Genomic DNA, 24,857 nt, shown 5'->3' with positions numbered 1-24,857 from the left:
GCCATGATTGTGCCACTGCATTTCAGCCTGGACAACAGAGTGAGACCCTGTCTCAATTTTTAAAAATAAATAAATTTTCGAGCTAGGTACAGTGGCTCACACCTGTAATGCCAGGACTTTTGGAGGCCTCACTTGAGGCTAGGAGTTTGAGACCAACCTGGTCAACAAGCTGAAACCCTGAAACCCCATCTCCACTAAAAATACAAAAAAATAGGCCAGGCGCAGTGGCTCACGCCTGTAATCCCAGCACTTAGGGAGGCCAAGGCGGGTGGATCACGAGGTCAAGAGATCGAGACCATCCTGGTCAACATGGTGAAACCCCGTCTCTACTAAAAATACAAAAAATTAGCTGGGCACGGTGGTGCGTGCCTGTATTCCCAGCTACTCAGGAGGCTGAGGCAGGAGAATTGCCTGAACCCAGGAGGCGGAGGCTGTGGTGAGCCGAGACCGCGCCATTGCACTCCAGCCTGGGTAACAAGAGCGAAACTCCGTCTCAAAAAAACAAAAAAATTAGCCAGGCTTGGTGATGTGTGTCTGTAATCCTCGCTACTCAGGAGGCTGAGACAGGAGAATCACTTAAACCCAGGAAGCGGAGGTTGCAGTGAGCCAAGATGGCACCACCACACTCTAGACAGGGTGAGACACTGTCTTAAATAAATTTTTAAAGTTAAGATAAATAAATCATAAAGTGTTTGAAAGTATTAGATGAGTGAAGATATGTAAAGCACTTAGAAATGCCTGGCACACCATACGTCCTCAATAAATTGGAACAACTAATACCTTTATGATCAGTTCCGTCCCATTTTGTGATTACATACAATAGTATTCCTTGGAACTGTTAATTTATCTTTAACCAATCCAAACAATGTACCATTAATTACACATTTTTACTTATAACCAATACTGCAAAGATCCTTTTACAGAGATCATGGCCAAGTAGTAGCAACTGCAAAGTCACAAAATATTTACTTTTAATATTTTGAGCTGGGAGCAGTGGCTCATGCCTGTAATCCCAGCAATTTGGGAGGCTGAGGCAGGCAGATCACCTAAGGTCAGGAGTTCAAAACCAGCCTGGCCAACATGGCGAAACCCCATCTCTACTAAAAAATATAAAAATTAGCCAGGTGCAGTGATGGGCACCTGTAATCCCAGCTACTCAGGAGGCTGAGGCAGGAGAATCGCTTGAACCCAGGAGGTGTAGGTTGCAGTGAGCTGAGATCATGCCATCGCACTACAGCCTGGGCAACAGAGTGAGACACCATCTCAAAAAAAAAAAAAATTTGAAAGTGTAATTGCAGATTTTTCTCTCCAAAGGTTTTCCTAGTTCACTTTTTATGCAACAGTACAAGCATTCCCGAATCTCTAGACCCTGGCTAAACAGGAATCAGTTCCTTTTTCTAAAAAAGTCATTGACAATATAAGTAAAACCAAATACATAGATACAAAGCTCTTTTATTAACATTTTCACACATTAAAATTATTAGTGAAGATCATTTTTTTTCCATAAATTTGTTTCTTTTCTTAATGATACTCCTATTCATTTCTTTTGCTTATATTCCAGTTGGGATTTTCTCTATATTACTAATCTTAACAGGAATTTAACCTATTAGACCTTTACCTAATGCTTAAGTATATCCCACCAGTTTGCTACTGTCTTTTACCATCATGCCTGATAGCTTTTGCTGTAGGGAAATTTAAAACATTTATATAAAAACTGTGCTTTAGCATCTACCTTCATGGAATGACTAAGAGGCAAAACTAGAGAAGAGATAGGCACTGAGATGGAAACTGAATGAGAGGCATTGTTGGGGTCTATCCTCCAAAGGTAAAATCAGGGCCAGGTGCAGTGGTTCATGCCTGTAATCCCAGCACTTTGAGAGGCTGAGTTGGGTGAATCACCTGAGGTCAGGAGTTCAAGACCAGCCTGGCCAATGCGGTGGAACCCCATCTCTAAGAAAAATACAAAATTATCTAGGCATGGTGGTGCATGCCTGTAATCGCAGCTACTCAGGAAGCTGAGGCAGGGCAATTGCTTGAACCTGGGAGGCAGAGGTTGCAGTAAGCTGAGATTGTGCCATTGCCCTCTGGCTCTGGCCTGGGAGACAAGAATGAAACTCTGTCTCAAAAAAAAAAAAAAAAAAGTAACATCAGGTACTTGTATGCTATGCACTCATGTCTCTGAATGGAAAACTCTTTTGTTCTGTCTACCTTTACATGAATATAGAATGTCAGATCCTCCTAATAGTTGGAAGCTTCAGTGTCCAACAAGTCAGCTACCTGGGAAATTTAGGGCAGTTATAAAATGTTCCCGTAACCTGTTTCCTCATATTTAAAATGCAGACAAATCATCTCATCCTCACATCTGAAAAACTGCAATGACAGACGGAAAGGGCTGGCAAGACATCTAAGTACTACTAGAACTTAAACTATCTACATGTTATTTTGATGAAATAAATTCACCCAAGAAATAAAATAGATGAGTGATAAAAATATAAACAGGAAAAAAAATATAGCTCTTCTTCTGTGAAAACATTTAATAATATTACACCATGTCATTCTTTAGATATTCTGTTTACAAAACACCTGATGGAACCAACATGAAACTGAGACATGAACCTCTTCAATGCAGAGCTCCTAAAACTTTAGGGACAAATAACATTGAATTCCTTCAAAACTGCTTTTAAAGAAATTGTTTTTATATGTAGGAAAAAAAGTCACTGCATTTAAAGTAGTAAAATTCTTAGAATTGATGAAAGGCTGAATAACGAATACTTGCTGTTGTTTTGTAAGGGCACTGCAATTCAATGGCATGTGAGGTAATCACCTACAATGCAGGTGATGCAATTACGTGGAGAAAGCACAACTGAAAATTTCATCTACTCAAGAGCTGCAAATGTGTACGAAAGAGAGTATGGGAAAGTGAAAAGAGCTAGTTTATGAGCAGGAAAGTAGCATAGATTATTTTTGATTAAAGCTTCTCTTATTTTTTCAAAGACTGTGTTTTGTAAAATACTAAAGGTGATAAACTAAAACAAACAAAACACACACATCTCAGCATACAGCATGCCTGGAAGATCTGTTTTTCACTAACCTTTCCAAGAAAGAGAAAAAATACATCTCTAATCTGTGAGAAATAAATCACATCTTAAAAGACAGTAAGGCATACTTTACTTACCTGAAACTTGGTCATTTTCTCCTGCTGCTTCTGGGGAAAGTCATAGTCCTGAGATAGCATAACTGGGGAAGACCAAAGAAGCCATGAGACACAAGCCTGCTGTTAGCCCATGTGGACGTATGAGGAAATTACAGAAATAGCCCTACATTCAGACAGGTGTAGCCACACACAGCTTGGTAAGCAGAACATGGACTGTATTGTAGCTACTAAAAGGCTTGACAACTCAGTGCCATTGGGCAGTGAACAATCTGCACAAATGCAGCATCCCTGCTACAAGAATTTCTGATGGCAGAGATGTTAAGAAACAAGAGGCAGTGTAATAACATATGAGGCCTCTAAAGTCAGATATCTGGGTTTAATTCCTAGAAATGACATTTACCATCTCTGTAACCTTGGGGGTACTAAAAACCCTCTCTATGCCTCACTTCTGTCATGTGTAAAATGAGGACATGGTAAGAATCATAAATTGTACCTCCCTCATAGGGTTTTTCCAAGGATTAAATAAGTAGATGGAGAGTTCTAAGAACCAGGAGTCCCTTTCTCTTATAGTTACTAAAAAGCATAAGAGGCCGGACACAGTGGCTCAGGCTTGTAATCCCAGCAGTTTGGAAGGCCAAGAAGGGCAGATCACATGAGGTCAGAAGTTTGAGACCAGCCTGGCCAACACGACGAAACCTCATCTTTACTAAAAATAATAAAAATTAGCCAGTCGTGGTGGTGCATGTCTGTAATCCCAGCTACACTTGGGAGGGTGAGGCATGAGAATTGCTTGAACCTGGGAGGTAGAAGTTGCAGTGAACCGAGATTGTGCCAATACACTCCAACCTGGATGACAGAGTAAGACTCTGTCTAAAAAAAAAGGCAGATGACATTTTGCATCATACACTTCCCCTGCAAATACTGCTCTTGAAAGTAACCTTTAATTTCTGAAAAGCTGAATTCTGTCTAAAGTTTCTTCTTAGTAATTTGTTGCCCAGCTAGTAATATTTTACTGACAATCGTATCAGTTTTCTAAAACATACCATTTCAGGTCAATTTACTTCATAAAGCCTAGAAAGAATCATTGGTAAATCCCTTTTATGTGCACAAAGATAAAGTAAAACATATAGCAAGGAGAAGGATAAAGACACAAATGAAAAATCAAGAAACATGAAAGATAAATTGAGAGGCTTCTATATTTGTCTAACAGGAATGTGAGAAGAGAATGCAGGATGGAGGGAATGACTGAGAGGTCTTATTTCAAGATACAATTGCTGAGAATTTCAAACAATTAATAAAGATACAAGTTCACATACAGAAATTCTTTTTTTTTTTGAGACAGAGTTTCGCTCTTGTTACCAAGGCTAGAGTGCAATGGCTTGATCTCGGCTCACCGCAACCTCCGCCTCCTGGGTTCAAACAATTCTCCTGCCTCAGCCTCCCGAGTAGCTGGGACTACAGACAGGCACCACCATGCCCAGCTAATTTTTGTACTTTTAGTAGAGACAGGGTTTCACCTTGTTGACCAAGATGGTCTCGATCTCTTGACCTTGTGATCTACCCACCTCTGCCTCCCAAAGTGCTGGGATGATAGGCAGGAGCCACTGCGCCCAGCCCAGAAATTCTTAACAGTATAAATAAACATACTCCAAAATAAACCACAGTAAAACTCAGGAATGCAAAAAGACTACGCAAACATAAAAAACTAAAAACAACAATAACCAAAGCTCCTAGAAAGAAAACATATTTGACCTAAAATAACGATTATATTGAGAGAAATAGAGTAACAGAATGGAAATTTAAAACAAACAACTATTACCTCCAAAAGAAACTGTCAACCATGAAGTATATGTTCAACTAAATGATTATTTACATGAGAAAGGAACGGTATTTTAGCTGAACAAAAATGAAGAAGATTTAGAACCATGTGAACCCTAAAAGATAGACTGCAAGAAGTAATGGTAAGAAAGTATTTGTAAGTATATTGATAATATAATAATCTGTGTTTAAGAAAAGCCAAAGAACTATAATGAAAATTTTTGAGGGTGGTTATAATAAAAAGTAGACCTATAACAACCTAGTCTATATTAAAAAAAAAAAAAAAAGTATCCTTTTTTTTTTGAGACAGAGTTTTGCTCTTGTTACCCAGGCTGGAGTGCAGTGGCTCCATCTCAGCTCACTGCAACCTCTGCCTGCTGGGTTCAAGCAATTCTCCTGCTTCAGCCTCCCGAGTAGCTGGGACTATAGGCGTGCGCCACCATGCCCAGCTAATTTTTGTATTTTTAGTAGAGACAGGGTTTCACCATGTTGACCATGATTGTCTTGATCTCTTGACCTCGTGATCCACCCACCTCAGCCTCCCAAAGTGCTGGGATTATAGGCGTGAGCCACCACGCCCGGCCTTTTTTTTTTTTTTTGAGACAGAGTTTCATTCTTGTCGACTAGGCTGGAGTGCAATGGTGCAATCTCAGCTCAATGCAACCTCCACCTCCCACGTTCAAGCAATTCTCCTGCCTCCCAAAGTAGTCTGGATTACAGCTGTGCGTGACCATGCCCAGCAAATTTTTGTATTTTTTTTTTTTTTGAGACAGAGTTTCGCTCCTGTTATCCAGGCTGGAGTGTAATGGCGCAATCTCGGCTCACCACAACCTCAGCCTCCTGGGTTCAGGCAATTCTCCTGCCTCAGCCTCCCGAGTAGCTGGGATTACAGGCACGCGCCACCATACCCAGCTAATTTTGTGTATTTTTAGTAGAGACGGGGTTTCACCATGTTGACCAGGATTGTCTCAATCTCTTGACCTCGTGTTCCACCCGCCTTGGCCTCACAAAATGCTGGGATTACAGGCTTGAGCCACTGTGCCTGGCCATTTTTGTATTTTTAGTAGAGACGGGGTTTCACCATGTTTACCAGGATGGTCTCGATCTCTTGACCTCGTGATCCACCCGCCTCAGCCTCCCAAAGTGCTGGGATTATAGGCGTGAGCCACCACACCCGGCCTTTTTTTTTTTTTTTTTTTTTTTTTTTTTTTGAGACAGAGTTTCATTCTTGTCAACTAGGCTGGAGTGCAATGGTGCAATCTCAGCTCAATGAAACCTCCACCTCCCACCTTCAAGCAATTCTCCTGCCTCAGCCTTCTGAGTAGTCTGGATTACAGCTGTGGGTGACCGTGCCCAGCTAATTTTTGTATTTTTAGTAGATACAGCATTTCACCATTCTGGCCAGGCTGGTCTCAAAATCTTGACCTCAGGTGATCCACCCGTCTCAGCCTCCCAAAGTGCTAGGATTACAGGTGTGAGCCATTACACCCGGTCCCATCTTCTTTTAAGTCTTTTTTAGTCTCATTATTCTTCAGAATAAGAACACATGCTGATTAGATTTAGTATTTGCCAAGAGAATATTTTGTAAAGTTAAAAAAATGAGAAAAAATTTTTGCAAGCTACCCATCTGACAAAGGGCTAATATCCAGAATCTACAAATAACTTAAATTTACAAGAAAAAAACAACTCCATCAAAAAGTGGGCAAAGGATATAAACATATTTTTTAAAAGTCATTTATGCAGCCAACAAACATATTAAAAAAATGTTCATCATCACTGTTCATTAGAGAAATGCAAATCAAAATAACATGAGATACCACATCATGCCAGCTAGAATGGCAATCATTAAAAAAATCTGGAGACAACAGATGCTGGAGAGGATGTGGAGAAAGAGGAATGCTTTTACACTGTTAGTGGGAGTGTAAATTAGTTCAACCATTGTAGAACACAGTATGGCAAATCCTCAAGGATGTAGAAATAGAAATACAGTTTGACCCAGCAATCCTATTACTGGGTCAGATGGTATATACCCAAAGGATTATAAATCATTTTATTATAAAGACACATGCACACGTATGTTCACTGCGGCAGTTTATAATAGCAAAAACTTGGAACCAATCCAAATGCCCATCAATGATAGACTAGATAAAGAAAATATGGCAAATATGCAGCCTGGAATACTGTGCAGCCACAAAAAGGGTTAAGTTTATGTCCTTTACAGGGACATGGATGAATCTGGAAAACCATCATTCTCAGCAAACTGACACGAACAGAAAACCAAACACCTCATGTTCTCACTCCTAAGTGGGTGTTGAACAATGAGAACACCTGGACACAGGGAAGGGAACATCACACACTGGGGCTTGTTGCGGGGTGGGGAGACTAGGGGAGGGATATCGGGAGCAGGGATATTGGAGAGTGATAACAGGAGAAATACCTACTGTAGGTAATGGGGGACAGAGGCAGCAAACCACCATGGCATGTGAATACCTATGTAACAATCCTGCATGATCTGCACATGTACCTCAGAACTTATAGTAATGAAAAAAAGACACAAAACCATATAAACTCCAGACCAGTTGAGCACAAATAAAAGGAAATAAACTGAACAAAACTTAAAGACAAGAACAAAATATACACACAGATAGAATAAGCAAATTATCCCAGACTGCACTAAAAATGTTTGTATCTATGTGTGTGTATATGTGTGTGTGTGTGTGTGTGTGTGTATTCTAAAAGACACTACAAAAACATAATGACAAAAAGGTTTGAAAGAAAAGGAACAAAAAAAGATATACTGTACTGAGCAAATGGCAAAATCAAGCTTCAGTTTCAGAGTTCGTGGAATAATATTTTAAAAACTGACCTGATGTCTGGTATATGCTTTAAGACAACAGTCAGCAGCCTTTTTGGCACCAGCAACCAGTTTTGTGGAAGACAATTTTTCCATGGATGGGGACAAGGGAGATGGTTTGGGAATGAAACAATTTCACCTCAGATTACAAGCCATTAGTTACATTTTCATAAGGAGCATACAACCTAGATCCCTTGCATGTGTAGTCCGTCCTATGAGAATCTAATGCCCTTGCTGATCTGACAGGAGGAGAGCTCAGGTGGTACCACTCCAATTACCACCTTCTGTGCTGCCAGGTTACTAAAAAGTCACAGACTCGTACCATATCTGCTGCCCAGGGGTTGGAGACCCCTGCTTTAAAGACACTCTAGTTTAAAAAACAAAAGGCCATGAGAGGTGGCTCACGCCTGTAATCTAAGCACTTTGGGGAGCCAAGGTGGGCAGATCACAAGGTCAGGAGTTGGAGACCAGCCTGGCCAACATGGTGAAACCCGGTCTCTACTAAAATACAAAAAATTAGCTGAGCATGGTGGTGCATGCCTGTAATCCCAGCTACTCAGGAGGCTGAGAGAGGAGAATTGCTTGAACCCAGGAGGCGGAGGTTGCAGTGAGCCGAGATCACACCACTGCACCCCAGCCTGGGCAACAGAGCGAAACTCTGTCTCAAAAAGTAATAATAATTAAAATAATAAATAAAAATAAAAAAAGGTGGGGGTGGGAGGAAGAGATCATATAGAGCAAACGGTGAATCTAAGTGTTGGTTACATGGGATTCACTGTACCACCCTTTTGATAGTTGAACATACTTGACATTTTTCATAATATATTAAGAAAAAAACTACAGAATACCAAACCTATTTTGAGAAACATCCATAGCAAATACTAAAGAGAAACACATTAAAGTGTTAGCACTTTTATTATAAGTAATTATTTTTTTTTGTTATCTGAATATAACATCACTGTCCAATAGAAATATACTGAGTCACATACGTAATTTTAAATTTTCCAGCAGTGACATATAAAAATAGCAAAAAAAGGTGAAATTAATTTTAATATGTCAGTGTATCCAAAATATCATTTTGACATACAATGCAAAAAATTATCGAGCCATCTTACATTTTTTGTACAAAGACTTTGAAACCCAGTGTGTATTTAACACTTACAGCACATCGCACTTCAGCCTCATTTCAAGTGCTCCCAGGGCACACGTAGCTTACAGCTACTGGTTTGGATGGTGCGCCTCTATAATAAGCATTCATTACTTCTATAACCAGAATATGACATATTTTGACATGGAATGAAAAAGTGAGATGTTGTAGGATTTTTCTAAAAAATTCAAAATTCATCAGTGCCGTTTTTGAGATCTTCCGCGATAAAATCCACACCTACATTCCCAGGCTGATTTCCAATGACTCACCTGTAGCTAAATGGATTACTATTTAAGATAACTGAAGGTAACTATATCATTGAGATTAAGATCACAGTCTCTGAACAAACAGAAAACAACAAAACTAAACAAACAAAAACAAACCAAACCAACAAAAAAGATCACACACTCTGAAAAGAACTGCTTAGGTTCAATCCCAGTCCACTTCTTACAATCAGCTGAATAACTTTGGGAAAGTATTTCATAAAATAAGCTCTGCTTAATTTACTCACAATAGCATGACCTACTTTATCAATATCTATGGTCCACAGATGACTGCCTTAAAATCAAAGTGGTAAGATGTTATTTATAATACTCATTTCCAAGTATCTTTCCTACCCACTTTCACATTTATTCAACAGCTATTTCAGTTGAATATTTTTCAGTAGTAACTTACTGAGTGAAGTAAACTTGATTAGTTCAAAGGACAGACAACAGAACAACAAAGAGTGTTCAAGAGCAGGTACCTGGGCTATGCTGGAAGAAGCAAAGAAGTCCCTCCGTCCTCCTCTTTGAGAATTCGGAGGCGGTGGGGAAAAAAAAAAAAAGGGATGCCGTGAGTTAGCACGATGGAGTCTCTATTCCTTATAAACGACAGTAAACATTCCCATGCACTGGAGCCTCCTGACTCAATCCTTCCTAAAGGAAAAAAAAAGAAAATCTGTAAAAGTTCCGGAAGACCTCGGTCTCCTGAAGGATGCGACAAAGGGCCATGACATAAAGCCCTGACCTTTCTTCTCTCTTCACTGGAGCTTCCAGTAAAAAGGGCGCTTGTGAGGGAATCAGTTTATCAACAGCTGAAGGCAACCAGGTATCAGGTGCCACTACCGTTCTAAGGTTTGACCCGTATTATCTTGTTTGAGTCTAATTACAACCCCACCCAGTAAATACCTTTATTGCTATTTTTTACAGATGATCAAACACAAGCGCGGTAATAGGTAACCCGCTGTTTATTACACCTACAGAAGTAGCGGCGCAGCTCGCCAAGGGAGGGATGAGAGCAAACTTCTGCCCTTGGCCTCTCGGCCTCCGCCCGCGGCCTCGACATCTCCATCCTAAGACTGATGGCTGGAGAGAGCCACGCGCAGGCTGGAAAGCTTCAGAAAGGCCCTGGGGGGTGTAACGTTGACTCACCTCCGGGACCCAAAAGATGGTGGCGGCCTCGCTTTCCGGGGCGGAAGTGGCTCTGCCGGTCCGGAGCTCCTTAACTACCCTTCCCAGAAGCCCCGCGCTCCTGCGGCCCAACTGTTTCCTCCGGACAGAGTTCTGGAATACGTTTCCCAGAACTCCCAGGAGGAAGAAACTTCCAGCTGGCGCCTTCTTCGCGCTAAAAAAAAAAAAAAAAAAAAAAAGAGAGAGAGAGAGAGAGAGAGCGCGAGGGAGAGACGGTTACCGAGAGTGTGACAAAAGAATCTCCAAATTCTTGGAGCTCTCGGACTACAACATCCAGAATCCCCTTCATGGCTTCTTGCCGTTTTGCCCGGCTGAAGCAGTTCTCTGACGCCAGTGGAATTTAGGTTTTTCTCATTAACAACAACAACAAACCAGCTAATCTGTGAAGAATTGGAACCCTAAAGGAAAAAAACGATTTTAAGAAACACATACCACTTCCAAAAAAAAAAAAGGCAGGAGAAAGCCTTTTTTTTTTTTTTTTACATTTAACAAGATCAACTAATAGGAAAAAAAATACTCTTTAGATACAAAAAGAACGAAAGAGCAACCAAAAAATGCAATGAAAGCAGAATATCCTGTGGACTTCCACTTTTGTTAATAGCACAGTTATGTAATTCAGAACAATTTGCTTGCTGAGGATAGCTATGACATAGAAAACACAAGCTTTGCCATATTGTATGATCAACTCAAAGCAACTAGGGCCACTGTAATCATTCCTCAAGGAGTTTCTGAATTTGAAAGATTAACAAGTTAATTACTTCAGTGTTTAAACCATGATTTTTATTTGCTTAAATGTATGATGTATAATGGAACTGATGTTTCAGAGAACTGAGGGTTGAATACCTAAAAATATCCACTACAGTACATGTTTGCAGTTCTCAGTTACTAAATATGTATTCTTTATTCTGTTGTATACAACTACCTCGTACAAAGCACCAAGTACGTGCCAGGAACTAGTCCAAACTCTTCAGACTCTGGGACCCTCACTATATTTTCACAACTTCTGTTGTTAAGAGTTGTAAGATGGGAGTTTGGTTCTTCTGCCCAGGCTGGAGTGAAGTGGCACCATCTCGGCTCACTGCAACCTTTGTCCCCTGCCCCAGGTTCAAGTGATTCTCCTGCCTCAGCCTCCTGAGTAGTTGGGATTATAAGCACCGCCCCCCCACCACATCCAGCTAATTTTTTGTATTTTCAGTAGAGACAGGGTTTCACCATGTTGGCCTAGCTAGTCTTGAATTCCTGATCTCAGGTGATCCACTTGTCCTCGCCTCCCAAAGAGCTAGGATTACAGGCGTGAGCCACCGTGCCCAGCTCATTATCACAACTTTTTTAAGACAAATAATGGAATGTCCTCTAGTTTACTGTTTGGGATCCAGAGCCAGAGAGAGGTTAAGTATATCTCCTAAGATGAAAATTCGATTATTTTCACTTGCATGTCTATCCAATGCCCTTAAGAGAAGGTTCAAATGCTTTAACAAGTCACACAGGAATGTTCAAATGCTTTAACAAAACAAACAGGAATCTTCCAGACAGTGTTTCTCTCTTCAAATCCACTTTCAACTCTACATGTCCAGTCATAATAGATTCCTTGTACTCCTACACAAAGCCTCTAATTCTTCATATCTGCTGTCCCTTCTGTCATAACCTGCTACTCTTTTCACTCCTAGGTCTTTATATTAAATATTCTCTGCTCTAGTAAGACTTACTATGGGTTCTTGCCTTGTAGACTAATAAAAGTAGTGTGTAGTAGCCAAGATTACAGACTTAGTATAAAGCTGCCTAGATTAAAATACTAGTGCTTCCATTTATTCTGTCCCTTTTTTCTTCATTTGTTAAATGGAGACGATAATAGGGTTAATATGAGGTACAAATAACATGTAAATTCTGCCTGATTCATGACCACCCTATAAAAAGTTATCAAATGGTAACCTCAGATGATAAACACAGGACACAATTTATGGATAGAAGGTTTCTTTTTTTTTTTTTTTTTTGAGACAGAGTCTTGCTCTGTCACCAGGCTGGAGAGTGCAGTGGTGCAATCTCGGCTCACTGCAACCTCTGCCTCCAGGGTTCAAGTGATTCTTCTGCCTCAGCCTCCCAAATAGCTGGGACCACAGGTGCATGCCACCACACCTGGCTAATTTTTTTGTATTTTTAGTAGAGATGGGGTTTCACCGTGTAGGCCAGGATGGTCTCGATCTCTTGACCTTGTGATCCGCCCGCCTCAGCCTCCCAAAGTGCTGGGATTACAGGCGTGAGCCACCACGCCCAGCTGGATGGAAGGTTTCTACAAAAATTTGCTTTGGACATTACAGTATTATCAATAACTACACATCAACTTTTGATTACTGTGGAAAAAAAAACTGAAGAATATGCAAATGCATCCCACCAAAAGCAAGATAAAGGATCACTAATATTGACATTATTTCCTTTTATTTTTTCCTAAATCCACTTCAGGAATTCTGAATACAATCTACCTGAGCTGCAGCTTTCTGTTTCAGGATACTAGGCAGTTCGACAAACCACAAGCACTGAACCCCTCCTTGTCAGTCTTGTGCTGGATACTAAGCACATGGTAAAGAATGGGACATAGCTTTTCCTAAGTCGGCACTCGCCAAGGAGAAAGCCATGTTCAGTTCGAGCGCCAAGATCGTGAAGCCCAATGGCGAGAAGCCAGACGAGTTCGAGTCCGGCATCTCCCAGGCTCTTCTGGAGCTGGAGATGAACTCGGACCTCAAGGCTCAGCTCAGGGAGCTGAATATTACGGCAGCCAAGGAAATTGAAGTTGGTGGTGGCCGGAAAGCTATCATAATCTTTGTTCCTGTTCCTCAACTAAAATCTTTCCAGAAAATCCAAGTCCGGCTAGTACGCGAATTGGAGAAAAAGTTCAGTGGGAAGCATGTTGTCTTTATCGCCCAGAGGAGAATTCTGCCTAAACCAACTCGAAAAAGCCATACAAAAAATAAACAAAAGCGTCCCAGGAGCCGTACACTGACAGCTGTGCACGATGCAATCCCTGAGGACCTGGTCTTCCCAAGTGAAATTGTGGGCAAGAGAATCCGGGTGAAACTGGATGGCAGCTGGCTCATAAAGGTTCATTTGGACAAAGCACAGCAGAACAATGTGGAACACAAGGTTGAAACTTTTTCTGGTGTCTATAAGAAGCTCACGGGCAAGGATGTTAATTTTGAATTCCCAGAGTTTCAATTGTAAACAGAATGACTAAATAAAAAATATATTCGCAAAAAAAAAAAAAAAAAAAAAAAAAGAATGGGACATAGTCCCTTCAACGACCTAAGATGCAGCCAAAGGGAGAAACAGATCAGATCTAAAAGACCCTAAGTAAAAAATTCCAAATAAAGAAGCCACATTCATAACTATTCCTTTCCAAATCTCAGTGTTTCCCTCTCCCTTTGATTTCTCACATAACTACCTTCTTCCTAGTTGCCAAGAAAGCAAACTCTGGTAACTTGCTTTCCTTTGCTCGTCATTCATAATTATTTTTTGTTAACTACTTTTAATTTCTACTGTCTGCCTGCTAGGATTTGGTTTTGATTTTAGTCAGATTCCTCCTCTTCCCACCAAAACCATACATGGGAGAAGAGTAATAGATGCAATAAGATAGGCAAATGTTTACAAGAGTTAAAGACAAACATACACATAGAGAAAATAGTGTAATGACCCTCTACACTATTTCATTACATTATTTTCTCTCCATGTATGTTTGGGAATTTCTATGAGAAAAATTAGAGAACTACCATGTGTGGCATGGCACCAATGCATAAATGCATTAAAAATGTTAGCAGTGGCTATCTCTAAATCCTGAGATTATGGGTTATTTTAAGGAATGAGGTCTCATTGTCATCCAGGCTGTAGTGCAGTGCCATGGTTATAGCTCACCGCCAACTTCAAACTCCTAAGCTCAACCAATCCTCCCGCCTCAGCCTCCCAAGTAGCTGGGACTACTGGTATGCACCACCACATGCGCTAATAGTTTAAATATTCAGCAGTGAATATTGGCAACTTTCATTTCCTTTTATATACTTCTGTATTTTCTAATCTCTCTATAATGGTCATGCATTACTTCTAATAAGGAGAATGCAGACTCTAAAGCCCCAAATCACCTTCCAAACCTTATAGAAAAAGATTTCCACGAACCATATACATGATTATTTCCTATGGTTGTAAGAAAAATTTACAGCATGGAGATTATGTACACAGACTTGAGGCTCCAACTCCTTGGGTTCTAATGGCAGTTCTGCCTCTTACTAAGTCTTCCGGTTCGTCTTCCCTCTTCTTTTTCTGAGAGCATTTCCATAAGAAACAGTACTTCTGAATACTTTCTCTAACCTTTTGATATGCATATAAACCTCATTAGATGCTATGTAAGCCTCTAGCCAGGCTTACAAGCTCGAAGTATGTTTGAAATTTCTGAGATTTGTCCCTTTTGAATGTAAACATCTGAGAAAATAATTGCACTGTCCCTCAATCACTGTAAGAGTTTAACCAAGCTGTAAATCAGCTAGCAGATGAGGTAAGAGAAGTTTTATTATTACTTTGGATAAAGTTAGTTAACTTAGACTGGATTCTTGAGTAAATTTAGAATAAATTTATGAAAAAATTTGCAGTAAATGATGAGACGAAGTCTTCTTATTGAAAAATGATTAATCTTGAGAACTGATGTACATAGTGGTCAAAAGCAGAATTGAAGAGGTGAGGAAGAAGACCCCTTCCTCTTAAGCTTCTAAGACCATTTCCCCTCAGCATTTCAAAAGGAGAAGTAAAAGTTGCAGAAGGCACAAGGCCAGTGGAGGAGACAAAACCGGCCACTAGCTGAACCTGGAGGTTAAAGATCAAACCCTCACCCTAGTTCCTATCCTATCTATAGATCACAGGCATGGTATGGAGGAATCTTCCCCAGAAGGCATTGTTCTTGCTTAATCACGATTAGACCCCCACCTAACTCACATACCCCTTGCTTACCTCATCGATCACGACCCTCTCACATGTAGCCTCTAAGATTGTGAGCCTTTCAAAGAGGCCAGGATTTTCTAGCCAGGGAGCTCAGTTCTTGAGATGTGAGTCTGCCAAGACTCCCAGCTGAATAAAAAGCCACTTCCTTCACAAACCTGGTGTCCAAGAGGTTTTGTCTGTGGCGTGTCCTGCTACAGAAAAACTAATAAAAATAAAAATGCAGGAAAGAAAAGCAGAAATTAAAGTTTTCTTTATAAGCAAACTTCCCTGACTCCTTCCCCCTCTTGTGGGATTGTATCCTGCTTTGTAAGAAGTTTATAAATTCTTGTATTCTTGTTCTCTACCGCTGATAACTGTTAAGTTTCTGTAACACAATGAAGGTCATGAGAAATTCCCAATCAGGCAGGACTCCAGCCTTCTGCACACTGTAGCAGAAGGCAATAGATAAGGCCTGTGCTAAAATCCTTGCGCTTTACAGATAGCGAACATCTGGGTCGAATAGCAACAATCATATGCAAACCTAAGTTAGGTGCCTATCATTACGTAATAAATTGCCTTTGTTCTACACCTGCAACCATGTTTTAGTGCCACTGTGTACTTCACGTATAAGAAGTCAAGCCGGCCAGGCGCGGTGGCTCACGCCTGTAATCCCAGCACTTTGAGAGGCCGAGGCGGGTGGATCACGAGTTCAAGACCAACCTGGCCAAGATGGTGAAACCCTGTCTCTACTAAAAATACAAAAAAACTTAGCTGGGCCTGGTGGAGGGAGCCTGTAATCTCAGCTACTCGGTAGGCTGAGGCAGAGAACTGCTTGAACCTGGGAGGCAGAAGTTGCAGTGAGCCGAGATTGCACCACTGCACTCCAGCCTTGGGGACAGAGTGAGACTACGTCTCAAAAAAAAAAAAGTCAAGCCCTGCCTTTGTAAAGGGCTCAGCGAACCAGCTGGGCCGGTGTACACCTAAAATAAACTCCTTCCGTAACCTCAACGGGCTCTCCAGTCTCTGAAATCCCACAAGAGAATGCTATAAAAAGTTTAAAATTGCTTGACTGTATACACGGGGTGGAATTTCTTAATATTTTTCTTCAGATTACCTACAATACTATACAGTGTTTGTCCTTATTCAGCAATAAGACGGCTTTCTTTTCTACATTGTACAGAGAGGACTATTACCTTCGTTTCTTTCTCTGTTAAAATAGAACATAGTGGCACCTACCGCATATGGCTAGTTTGGTCATTTAATGAATAATTCGTATAAAAGTATAAGAGACTCCTACTCTCTACTTCAGAAATGAGGAGAATGGGACAGAGAAAGATTAATTCTCAGAACGTTATAACACTAGTGAGTGGCAGAGCTGACAAGTAGGTGGGAAAGGCTGGCTGCGGAACGCCAGGAGATCCTCTAACCAGGCGACAAACGACCCAGGACACTCCCAACCCCGGGACGCACGAACCGCTTCAAACCGGAGGCTCAGCCTAGAGGAAAGAACACAAACTGCTCCCAACTCCATCCTCTCAACTGGCAACAGCTTCTCGGGCCCTCCTCCAGACGAGGGCCAGGGTCCCGCTTGCTTCCCGACGAGGCTGAGAAAACCTGGAGGGTCCCTGTGGATCCAAACACTTATCTCCTGGAGCCCTCCAGCGAAAGAACCTTCCAGCGACTAAAGAGAAATCACGGACCACTTCCCACAATTCCCTAACACGGCGTTCCAAAAACGGAAGTGTCCCAGGCTATGCGGATCCCTGATTACACTTCCCAGAATGCCCGAGAAGGGGGGGCGGGGGAACGACCATAGTTCCGCCCCTTGGAGCGGGTATACAGCCGAGTAACCTGAGCTTCTGGGTATCCTAGAAAGCTAGAGGGAATCTTGGACAAGTTTTGCAATTTTAGGGTGTTAGTGCTTATCTTAGTGGTACCTGCCGATTCTATTATTCAAGGGCCTCGGGGAAGAAGTTGGGGTTCGGGAGGAGAAGGGTACCTAGTAAAACCCGAAGAGCTGCATACTGGAGTAAAGATGAAAAGCAAATAGATCGTCTTCAGTAGGGGACTGAAGTCAAACTTGAAATCACATTCTTACCTGAAAATAGTAAACCTTTTTTCTTAGTGTTTGCAGGTACCTGACGAAAACAAATAAAAATATTCTACACGAGAAAGAGACTGTCATCCTAGGCCTCATATTCTTTCTCTAATTTTAAAATAATATTGGATAATGTACAATAGTCCTTGAAGAAAATAACACTTTAAGATATACAAAGAAAGGCCGGGGCAGTGGCTCAAGCCTGTAATCCCAGACCTTTGGGAGGCCAGGGCGGGCGGATCACGAAGTCAGGAGTTCGAAACCAGCTTGGCCAGCATGGTGAAACCCCTGTTTTTACTAAAAATACAGATTAGCCGGGCATGGTGGTAGGCGCCTGTAATCCCAGCCACTTGGGAGGCTGAGGCAGGATAATCGCTTGAACCTGGGAGGCAGAGTTTGCACGGAGCCGAGACAATGCCATTGCACTCCAGCCTGGGAGATACAGCAAGACTCCATCTCAAAGAAAAAAAAAAAAAAAGAGTAAAATAAAAAGATAAAGAAACACTTCATAATAATGAAAATTTTCGCCGGGCGCGGTGGCTCAAGCCTATAATCCAAGCACTTTGGGAGGCCGAGGCGGGTGGATCACGAGGTCAAGAGATCGAGACCATCCTGCTCAACATGGTGAAACCCCATCTCTACCAAAAATACAAAAATTAGCTGGGCACGGTGGTGCGCGCCTGTAGTCCCAGCTACTTGGGAGGCTGAGGCAGGAGAATTGCTTGAACCCAGAAGGTGCAGGTTGCGGTGAGTCGAGGTCGTCCCATTGCACTCCCGTCTGGGTAACAACAGCGAAACTCCGTCTCAAAATAAATAAATAAATAATAATGAAAATTTTCTATCGACAATAAGTCTTACATAACATAAAACAATTTATGTAACCCTCCTAATTTCTCCTTTAAAAGCCCTTGTCTTTCTTTACCTCCCTGAATACACCCACTATATCCCCATTGCAATACTTATTCCTGAATAAATACAATTTTATTTTAGAGATCTTCTCTCTGTGTCTGTTATTTAGGTTGATATAAAGTTTGTGTCAAGAAGTGAGACTGAAGTTGGCTGACCTCAAACGGGTCAGCATCCCCCAGAACCTAGTGAGGTACAAACATTACCTCTTTTGAGCCCGCTGCTTCTATGGCTTGCCTTTTCTGCTCTGGTGGATCTTCACTTAAATTCTCAGACTTCCTTCTTTTGGTAAGTTCTTTTGACTCTATCCAGGATCTGGTTTGGCCATAAGTCCACCTTAAATGAAGGACCTTGCAACCCTCTTGGGACTACAAAGAAACTTTTTCTTTTATGGAAAGCCTCTTCTTATACCAAGGCCAACTGTTCTTTTAGACAGTACTGTGGTTCCTACAGAACTTATGTTCTGTGTGGCATGTATTTTCTGCTGAATTCGCTTTGGTTTTCGGCAAACCTAGTTTTATATTTTGTTTGCTCTGCAAGCCTGGCCTAACATTTTTGTGAGCACCCTTCATTTGGTTTCATGTCAGTCTGGTTACATGTGACTGTAAATGATTTGGCTCTTTTGTTTTCCCTGCTTGTTTCGGAACATCTTCCAAAAGCAAAAATAAACCTTCTAAATGATAGGCACAGTATATTACTATTTTAATGTATCATGACTAAAATTTTAAAGGGAAAATATTTTTGTATTGTCTGCATGTTCCTGTGTCTATATGTTATATGTATGTAATATTTTCTACCAAAATATATGAGAGCTCTTTAATTGACTTAAAGAAAAATTAGGTACTGGGCGCGGTGGCTCACGCCTATAATCCCAGCACTTTGGGAAGCTGAGGTGGGTGGATCACGAGGTCAAGAGATCGAGACCATCCTGGTCAACAAGGTGAAACCCCATCTCTACTAAAAATACAAAACTTAGCTGAGCATGGTGGTGCGCGCCTGTAGTCCCAGCTACTCGGGAGGCTGAGGCAGGAGAATTGCTTGAACCCAGGAGGCGGAGGTTGCGGTGAGCCAAGATCGTGCCATTGCACTCCAGTCTGGGTAACAACAGCAAAACTCCATCTCAAAAACAAAAAAAAAAAAAAGGAAAAGAAAAGAAAAATTAGGCACTCAAGTAATTTATCAGAAAAATAGTAGTTAACCCAAATTTTTTTAAGTTCACATGACCTGGGTAAATCTTTGGTAAATAAACTGATTTTTAGTGGCCAATAAAGTCACTGGGACCAGGCATGGTGACTTGTGCCTGTAATCCCAGCCACTTGGGAGGCTGAAACAGGAGAAATACATGAAACAAGACTTCCATAACTCTTGCAACTTTCAAGATACTGCTAGTGGCACTAACCCCTGCAATTCCTCCATGAATGTGGTTTTGCTTTCAGGTTACCATTTTTGGTACATACAAAGCATTTAGTGTTTGTTCTTATCAAAATAGTCCTCTTTCATGGATCAGGTAACGTTCAGTATGAGGATTCTGCCAGCTATTGAACGCAGGTGTTGCAACTTTGCATTCTAGAACGTGGAAAGTAATCAGAGGATGAGTTCAGGGATCCATTCAGACAGCACAAATGGGCCTGAGCAAATATATCCATTAATTATTAGTCCTCTATAAGCCCTTCTGCTACCTGGTGGGCTACAGTGACATTTTAGGATTCTCAGAGTTAATGTCAATTCAGCTCTAGTGACCAGTAATCCCTCCATATTCAGATTGTTTCCAATTACCTAAATCACAGCTACCATTAAATATGGCTGCAAGTCACTTTGGAAAAGTGCAGGATGATTGATGGTAGTATAAATCAGTTTAGGCAGCATATCAGTGTACTTTCTCAAGGGGACTTGACCCATGCTTCAAGGTGTTCTGGGAATGAGAACTCACTCACATTATGGAATTGCCTGAGAGCCCACAATTCTCCCTCATGTTTATTTACCAGACCCAGAGTTTTTCCACTTATTCAAACCAAGCTGGAATGCAGTAGGCTTCTGATCCGTTTCACCCAGATTGACCCCACAATCTACAAGCAAATGCAAAGATCTCTGATAATCCCTTTGGCTTTGCTGATCATGATGATAAACATGCTCATTTTGTCCTTCCCAATGAAGTGCCTCCACTTGATCCCTGATGCTCCAAGATCCCATCACCTTCACTGAGTTTTTTTTTAAGCCCATTTTAATGTTACAATTTTCCTCTCTCGTCCCTGGTCTGCAGAGAAGAGTTACTACAGAAGTCTCCAAATCTGCCAATGCTCCTTTCACCAATGAATTCTCAAGTCTTTGGCAAAGAGCATCTTCAGAATCTTCCCAGAGCACAACAGGGGTTGAGTAAGGTTTTACATAAATCCACTCCAGCATTCTGGTATTCCTATATCTCTGTATATGTTCCATAACACTGGTTCTCAGTTGGGGACAATTTCCACCCCCCACCCCCGACCACTGATGTTTGGCAGTGTCTGGAAACATTTTTGCTTGGCTGAGGTGTGTGTGTGTATGTGTGCATGCACGCACCTAGTAGCTAGAGGCCAAGAATACTGCTAAACATCCTATAATGCATAGAACATCCCCTAACAACAGGGCAAAACAGTCTAAAATGTCAGCTGTGCCAAGGTCAAGAAATTCTACAACATACTTACAAAGTTCTGGCATTTTTTACTTTAGGGTAGGCTAACGTTTTTGTATCCAGGTTTTACACAACTGAGAAAACTGTTGAAAGCATTCCCAGGTGCTCAAGCTAACTGTGGATCTGGAATCACTGTTCACTGCACCTGTATCAGCAAATCCAGCCAAATCCATCATTATATTTCCACCTAATTCAACACCTGTAAGATCTACAACCATATTTCTCAGGCTTCTATTGCTATAAATTACAAAAATCCTTATTTTGTCTATATATTGCCTCATGGTCATATTTTTCACTTGATGACTCCCCGCATTGTCTGTGAGGACCTGAGTTTCACTACTGGTCTAGAAAAATGAGAAGTAGTGGAGACAAGTCTTGAGGATCTAAAGTCTTTTGCAAGGAAATCATCTCAGGTAAGGTCATCACAGGTTCTTCAGGCAAGGGAGACCGACCTCAGAGAGAGGAGGAAGGGCTCCTTCTAACGGGAAGAGAGGCTCAGGTAGATTGAGCAAAGTCCTCAACTTTGTTGGAATCTGCTCCTTTGTTCCCATTCAAAATTTTCAGGATCCCATTCCTTCCCATTGGTGCCTTGTGAAATGAGAGACTAAAAGTTGTGAATTCGATGTTGTGAATTCAGCCACTGATTTTGACTTTGCATCACTCTTTCTCAAAAACAAAGGAATGCTGATAATATATAACACATTCTCCAAAATGTTAATATGCAGCCAAACTAAAAGCTAAGAAAAATCTCCTGGAGGCTCAAAATAGGGAAATTGAGTCCATGGTGGCAAGGGAGAGGTGAAACTTACTTTTTTCTTGAGACAGGGTCTCGTTTTGTCACCCAGGCTGCAGTGCAGTGTTGAGGCCATGGCTCACTGCAGCCTTGACCTCCCGGGCTCAAGTGCTCCTTCCACCTCAGCTTCCTGAGTAGCTAGCACCACATATGTGTACCTCCATGGCTAGCTAACATAAAAAAAAATTTTTTATAGATACAGGGTCTCACTGTATTGCCCAGGCTAGTCTTGAACTCCTGAGATCAAGAGATCCTCCCACTTAGGCCTCCCAAAGGGCTGGGATTGCAGGTATGCAATCCCACTGCACCTGGCTGGGCTGAAACTTAATAGCTCACAAAAGGCAAAAGAACAGGATACACAACTAGCAGTCTAATCTTGACTGTAGATGCGAATCAAGGCCAGAGGAGCCATAAACACTGTGAGTAGTAAACTAACAAACACTACAAATGAAACAGCACTGCTCCCTGGTTGCTAGCCCCATCTTGAACCTAACGACCCACGGTTAAGCAGAAGGGCAGATATGAGAATCTAAAGAAAATCATTTTGGAATCCTGACCGAAGTAGGTCCAAGTCCTGCTCTACCTGTGGTCTTTTACATTATGCCAGACCAATCATTCTGGTTTAACATAAGGGTTGGTAAATTTTTTGTGTGTAAAGGGCCATAAAGTACATATTTTAGATTTTGTGGGCCATAGTTTTTGTCACAACTATTAAATTCTGACACTGCAGCAAGAAAGCATACATTAAATATAGGCATTAATTTAATGTATAAATTAATACATTTAAATATAGGCATTGCTGTATTCTAATAAACCTTTAAGGCAGTGGGCTAGATTTAGCCCACAGGAGGTAGTTTTTCCACCCTGGCTTAATCCACTAAACTGCAAATTATTTTGAGAGTTGGTGGGCTATCCTGATATCTAAGAGCAAGCTAAACATCAAAGACCCAGGATTTCTGACATTTAACACAATTTGAGGTATCATGGACTCTACCTACTTAGCATGTGAAGGTGTAGTCAGAGAGAAACAAAAGGAATTGTAATCCAAATAGAGAAAATTGTGGAAATCTCACAGAAATCTCTGACTTCAGAGGTCCTATCATTTGCTGAGTAAAGCCTTTAACCAAATAAGCTTTAAATGTCACAGAAATGCCTAAGAAAAAACTATTATTCAATCCTGCTTAATTGCCTGTTCCCACAGTTTTTCCCTGGCATCATCCTGTTCTCTCCCTACGCATATCTTTTCTTTAGGGAATCTTTATTAAATTTTACCTCAGAAAGTACGTATTTCCACTCTAGATCGTCAGAATTTGCCCTCATCTTGTCACCCGGTCTGGAATGGAGTGACACGAGCTCAGCTCAAAGCAACCTCCACCTCCTGGGTTGATGATTCTTCTACCTCAGCCACCCGAGTAGATGGGATCACAGGCACCCATCACCTGGCCGGGCTAGTTTTTGTAATTTTTAAAAATAGAGATGGGGTTTCACCATTTTGGTGAGATTGGTCTCGAACTCCTGACCTCTGGTGATAACGCCTGCCTCAGCCTCCCAAAGTGCTGGGGTTACAGGCACGAGCAACCGCACCTGGCCTCTTTGTAAATTTTTTTATTAATCATTTTTTCCACAGCTGCCATAGTGTCTAGAAGGGCCCAGCCACTTCCCCAAATCAGATCAAGCACTTGAAAAAGACAACCCCGTGCCCTAGGTTATCCATCCATTCAGCCAGTGAGTAAATCTATTGAGATCTAAGAAGCATTCCTACAACTGGAATTACATTAAAACCATATTGACTGCATGGATTTGTGCCTAAAAAGCTTCAAATGCATTCACTGCAAATATATATTCACACTCAACAAATGCATCCGTATCTTTGAACAAGTTTTTGTAACCGATTTCCAGAGTTCCGTTCTTTAATTTTAGCCTCATATTCTATATGACACAAGGTTTCTTAACCGTAAGGGATTACTATGTTCTAGTAATTTTTCAAATTATATTTTACTATGTTACTGTAAAATAACAGTATTTTACTATAAAATTGATGCTCAATGAAAAAATTAAAATATAAAACTTAAATGTGAAAAAAAATCCCTGCATTCTCCTTGCTGCTGTGGTGGCACAGAATAAACTCCCGGGCCGGGCGCAGTGGCTCACGCCTGTAATCCCAGCACTTTGGGAGGCCGAGGCGGGTGGATCGTGAGGTCAAGATATCGAGACCATCCTGGTCAACATGGTGAAACCCCGTCTTTACTAAAAAGTACAAAAAATTAGCTGGGCATGGTGGTGCATGCCTGTAATCCCAGCTACTCAGGAGGCTGAGGCAGGAGAACTGCCTGAACCCAGGAGGCAGAGGTTGCTGTGAGCTGAGATCGCGCCATTGCACTCTAGCCTGGGTAACACGAGCAAAACTCTGTCTCAAAAAAAAAGAATAAACTCCCAAACATGATTGGATGCACTGTTCACACTCACATGGACACACACGAGTTTAAGGTATGTGATGTACTAAGACTGAGTCTCACTCTGTCGCAGAGGCTAGAATGCAGTGGCATCATCTCAGCTCACTGCAACCTCTGCTTCCCCAGTTCAAGCTATTCTCTTGCCTCAGAACCCTGAGTAGCAAAGATTACAGGTGCGCACAACACTTGGCTATTTTTTGTATTTTTAGTAGACAGGATTTCACCATGTTGGCCAGGCTGGTCTCAAACTCCTGACCTTATGTGATTCACCCACTTCAGCCTTTTAAAGTGCTGGCATCACAGGTGTGAGGCACTGCACTGGGCCTGTGATGTTTTCTTTTTTTCTTTTAACAATGGAGCTCCCAGCACAGTGATGTTCTTAAACTGTTACACTCTTGTCATAAAATTTGCCCATCGTTTTCAAAGATTCTTTTTACTGTAGCATATAAAAATTATTTCTAGTTTTACAAAATTCAGCAACACTGATGTGCTACTTACCTTTTCTATTTGAATCTCCTAATCCAAAATTCCCATTCTATGAATTCCGGGAAAAAAAAAAAAG

The 24,857-nt window shown here is 41.3% G+C and overlaps 1 protein-coding gene and 1 pseudogene across 35 annotated transcripts in view; one reads left to right on the top strand and one right to left on the bottom strand.

Moving 5' to 3' along the window:
* Positions 1–17,071, bottom strand: part of LOC103789969 (zinc finger protein 227) — a 28,046-nt gene extending 10,975 nt beyond the window's left edge. For 7 of the 34 annotated variants that reach the window (XM_078359935.1, XM_035283884.3, XM_035283883.3 and 4 more), the window contains exons 1-4: positions 15,408–17,071; positions 10,386–10,578; positions 9,719–9,761; positions 3,176–3,237 (exon numbers count right to left, since the gene is read on the bottom strand). In XM_078359935.1, the coding sequence (XP_078216061.1) occupies positions 3,176–3,237; positions 9,719–9,761; positions 10,386–10,578; positions 15,408–15,412 (303 nt within the window). In that variant the 5' untranslated portion in view covers positions 15,413–17,071. Of the gene's footprint in view, positions 1–3,175; positions 3,238–9,718; positions 9,891–10,210 lie in introns of all 34 variants that reach the window. The other 27 variants (XM_078359939.1, XM_078359944.1, XM_078359951.1 and 24 more) reach the window with 15 other exon arrangements.
* Positions 13,017–13,695, top strand: LOC100896246 (small ribosomal subunit protein eS7 pseudogene; annotated as a pseudogene). Its single transcript, XR_013530965.1, has one exon. The product of XR_013530965.1 is annotated as a small ribosomal subunit protein eS7 pseudogene (transcript).
* Positions 17,072–24,857: the final 7,786 nt, after the last annotated feature.

The sequence above is a fragment of the Callithrix jacchus genome, chromosome 22 (genome assembly GCF_049354715.1).
Source record: "Callithrix jacchus isolate 240 chromosome 22, calJac240_pri, whole genome shotgun sequence".
NCBI lineage: Eukaryota > Metazoa > Chordata > Mammalia > Primates > Cebidae > Callithrix > Callithrix jacchus.
The sequence above is the reverse complement of the archived record's forward strand: the minus strand, read 5'-3'. Positions and strand labels throughout refer to the sequence as shown.